Source organism: Bison bison, unplaced genomic scaffold, assembly GCF_000754665.1.
Source record: "Bison bison bison isolate TAMUID 2011002044 unplaced genomic scaffold, Bison_UMD1.0 scf7180017864289, whole genome shotgun sequence".
Lineage (NCBI taxonomy): Eukaryota > Metazoa > Chordata > Mammalia > Artiodactyla > Bovidae > Bison > Bison bison.
The window spans coordinates 7,059,729-7,063,404 of NW_011494861.1; the positions used below are offsets into that span (position 1 = coordinate 7,059,729).

The window sequence follows — 3,676 nt, forward strand, 5'->3', positions numbered from 1 at the left end:
GTGCTGGGGGTGGGGGGTGCTTGAGGACTCGTCTGGCCAGGGTCTTTCTGAAGGAAGCGGCTGGCTCAAGCCCAGCCTTTGGGTAGGAAGCCCCCGTGCCCACCCCATGCCACCACATGCCACGCCATGCTGAGGCCTCCACCCTGGTCCTGCCTCAGGATGTCTTTCTGCCCTCTCATCCTGTGACCTTCCTGTCTCTGTGCCCCATCCTCTGGTCTGTGATGATCCCCACACTTCTCTCACTTTGGGGGCAGTCCTGTCTCTGGTCTCCGCATCTCCATTCTCCAGGGGACCTGTCCCACCTCTCTATGGGGGTCTCTGGCTCTGACAGCCTCTGCTCTCCCTGGTCTCCCCAATCCCCTGTTCCCACCAGCCCCCCAGATGGCCCTGAGGAACTGCTCAGCAGTGGCAGACACCCACTGTGGCTGCAGGCCAGGCTGGTTCATGGACTGCATGGTCAGCCAGTGCCGGCATGGTTCCCCCTTTCGCTGCCGCCCATGCACAGACTGTGGGGCCCTGCACCGGCACACGCAGACACCTTGTGAGTACCCTCATTCTGGGCTCCCACACCCCACCCCATCCCACCTCCTCCTCTCCCATCCTGACCCACAGCATCTCCTGGACCATAGGTTCTAGCAGAGACACCCACTGTGGGACCTGCCTGCCTGGCTTCTATGAATATGACAAGAGCTGCGTGTCCTGTCCCACGTAACTTCCTGGCTGCCCGGGGCCGGGGGAAGGGAGGCTGGGAGCAGAGTGGGGGTCGAGGGGCAGGGAAGAGGGAACTCAGTTCTATGGTAGATGGGCCCCACTTCAGACAAACTTTGAATGGTAAAGAGAAATCTGAATTTACCTTACGTCAGATAAGTAAGGGGGCATGTCTCTACTTGATGTCATACTTTCCTCTAGTAGTCCTTCCGGCCCTATATTAAGGATAGGATGTGTCACTTAGAGAGTCACGTTAATGTAGTTTCAAAACTTGGCCTGAGGCTCAAGATCTGCCCCTGGTTCCTTGAGGCATCTTGAGCAAGTTACTTCAATCTGTTGGCTCCCCATCTGAACAGGGGGGTGTTAGTAGGCTCCCCCAGGGCTATGGTTAAGGGGTGATTAGTCACTCATTTGCTCACCAAGTTTCTTGAGTATCTACTATTTCCAGACACTGTTCCAGGTACTAGGGAAACAGCAGGGAACAAAACAGGCAAATCCCAGAGTTGACATTTTAGTGCCCCTCTGTCTAGTCTAGATGCTCAGTAAGTGGTATTTGTTGCTATTGTATGAACACTGGTGACATTTCAGCAGTACTTTGGGAACATTCTTGGGTAGAGGGAGACTCTCAGGAGGGTAGGGCCTCCAGGGTGGAGAAGATGTTGGGTGGTCATGAGCAGTCTTCCTGGTGTGTACCTCACCCTCCACACATTTCCCCCTCCCCTTGCAGGAGCACCCTTGGGAGCTGTCCTGAGCCCTGCGTGGCTGTCTGTGGCTGGAGGCAGAGTATGTGGTGAACTGGAAATGCCAGTGGGAGAGCTGGGATGGGCCACAGGGAGGCCGGGGGATGGCTACCACCCGCCACCCACCAGCTGCTCTTTCAGTGTTCTGGGTGCAGATGCTCGTGGCAGGCCTGGTGGTCCCACTCCTGCTTGGTGCCACCCTGACCTACACATACCACCGCTGCCATCCTTGCAAGGCCATAGGTCCTGGTAAGTGCACGTACGAACACACACACACTCTGAGAGGCCTGGGGTCAGGATGGGTAGCCCACAGCCCATTGGGCCTGGCTTTGGTGGGTAAACTGAGGCAGAGAGTGATGGGAGTGGGGTACAGAGGAACCCAAGAAGGAGCTGGGCTAGCACCCAGGTTCAAGTGCCTTGCCTGATTGTTCATTAGACTCTCTGTGTCTCTCAGCAGATGACACTGGTGTGGAGGTCTGGACCCCCCTACAGGTGAGATTCTCAGTAGCTAGTATTCTGGGAGGAGCCGTGAGCAAGTCTCCTGGAGCTGAGAGGTTGGGCCTTATTATAACTCAGATCCCAGGCACTGAAGAGACCTAACAAACACATATGCCAAGTTATCAGTGAATGAAGGCATCTCTGAGAAGCTCTGAGCCTACAGGGTCCAGATAGGTAAACAGGAGTGCTCAGTTCAGTAGGATGAACAGGAGGCCTATGCCAGGGTTGGGGGAATAAGGAGAGGGCAGCAGGGCCAGGGCATTCGGGACAGAGGACAGGGCTCCTCTCCTGGGTCACAGTGAAGAGGGTACAGTTGCACAGAGGAGGTGGGATGGGAGATGTGTCTACTGACTGAGTCGGGGTGCCCACTCCTGCTGAGAGACCCCGCACGGGCAAGAGCCTTGCTAAGCAAGCAAGGCTGAGCTGGGGGGGTCTCTCTTGGCTTCCAGACCACCCATCTCTCACCCCCGGACAGCGGCCCTGCCCTTCTGGTGACACCCAGCAGCAGTGAGAAGGTGTGCCCTGTCCATTTGGTAGGCCACAGCTGTACTTCTGGCTCTCCCCAGACCCAGGAGGCACCCTGCCTGGAGGCCACATGGTCCTGGGACCAGCTGCCCAGCAGAGCTCCTGGTAAGGGATTTCAGTGACCTGAGAGATTGACCCCTTCTCCTGAATCTGGGGTGATAAGCTGTGATTTCCTGTGGACACTTGCCCACATCCCCTAATGGGCCAGGTGGACCTTCCTGCCCTGTTTGGCCCCTGTCCCTTGCCCCTACCAGCACCCTCCATTGACTTTCTCTGGCCTGCCCGCAGGCCTGCCGCCCCCGCCCTCGCCAGCGCCCCCTGCAGGCTCGGCTGCCGCCACGCTCCAGCCTGGCCCGCAGCTCTACGATGTGATGGACGCCGTGCCCGCGCGGCGTTGGAAGGAGTTCATGCGCACGCTAGGGTTGCGCGAGGCGGAGATCGAGGCGGTGGAGGTGGAGGTCGGCCGCTTCCGCGACCAGCAGTACGAGATGCTCAAGCGCTGGCGCCAGCAGCAGCACGCGGGCTTGGGCGCCGTCTACGCGGCCCTGGAGCGCATGGGGCTGGACGGCTGCGCAGAGGACCTGCGGAGCCGCCTACAGCGCGGCCCGTGACGCCGGGGTCCACCCACCACTTCGGGGCTCTTGGTGGCCCTTGCAGAAGCCCTAAGTACGGTTACTTAATGCGTGTAGACATTTAATGTCACTTATTAAGCCCCTGGCATGGCTCTGCGTAGCAGCGCCAGCCAGCCTCACACTTGAGCGCCCCCAGGGGTCCAGTTAAGGCGAGGCAGCGCCAACGAGGATCAGGCGGGCGTCGAGGCTGCTCAGCTGTTTCTCGGCTTGTATTTGGTTGAGGCCTCGGTATTAAATCTATGAAGAAAAGCTACAGCTTGGTGTTTCCGCGGGGCTAGGGGTGTTAAATGGCCCAGACTTGGTTTCCGAAGGGCCAGAAGTCTTGCCATTCATGGCGAAGGCCAGTGTGACCCTCATCCCAAGCCTCCCCCTCCCGCTCAGCCGTTGGCCCAGTTACCCCGAGGAGAGGAAGTCGCGGTGTCGGCGAGTGAGAGTGAGCATAGGCCCCGGGCGGCTGAGAGAGCTTTAATGGGGGTGCGAGATAGCGGGGATCGGGGAGGCAGCAGTTGGGAGACACAGCTTTAGGGTCCCTCGTCCTCTGCTCACTCCACCAGGGCAGTGAAAGGGTCCGGG

The 3,676-nt window shown here is 58.9% G+C and overlaps 1 protein-coding gene across 4 annotated transcripts in view; it reads left to right on the forward strand.

Annotated features, from left to right (window-relative positions):
- Positions 1-3,352, forward strand: part of TNFRSF25 (tumor necrosis factor receptor superfamily, member 25) — a 4,371-nt gene extending 1,019 nt beyond the window's left edge. The window contains exons 3-9 of one of the 4 annotated variants that reach the window (XM_010849949.1): positions 374-541; positions 630-708; positions 1,436-1,491; positions 1,578-1,697; positions 1,903-1,940; positions 2,396-2,576; positions 2,760-3,352. In XM_010849949.1, coding sequence (XP_010848251.1) covers positions 374-541; positions 630-708; positions 1,436-1,491; positions 1,578-1,697; positions 1,903-1,940; positions 2,396-2,576; positions 2,760-3,082 — 965 coding nt within the window. In that variant the 3' untranslated portion in view covers positions 3,083-3,352. The remainder of the gene's footprint in view (positions 1-373; positions 542-629; positions 709-1,435; positions 1,492-1,577; positions 1,698-1,902; positions 1,941-2,395; positions 2,577-2,759) is intronic. The other 3 variants (XM_010849950.1, XM_010849951.1, XM_010849952.1) reach the window with 3 other exon arrangements.
- Positions 3,353-3,676: the final 324 nt, after the last annotated feature.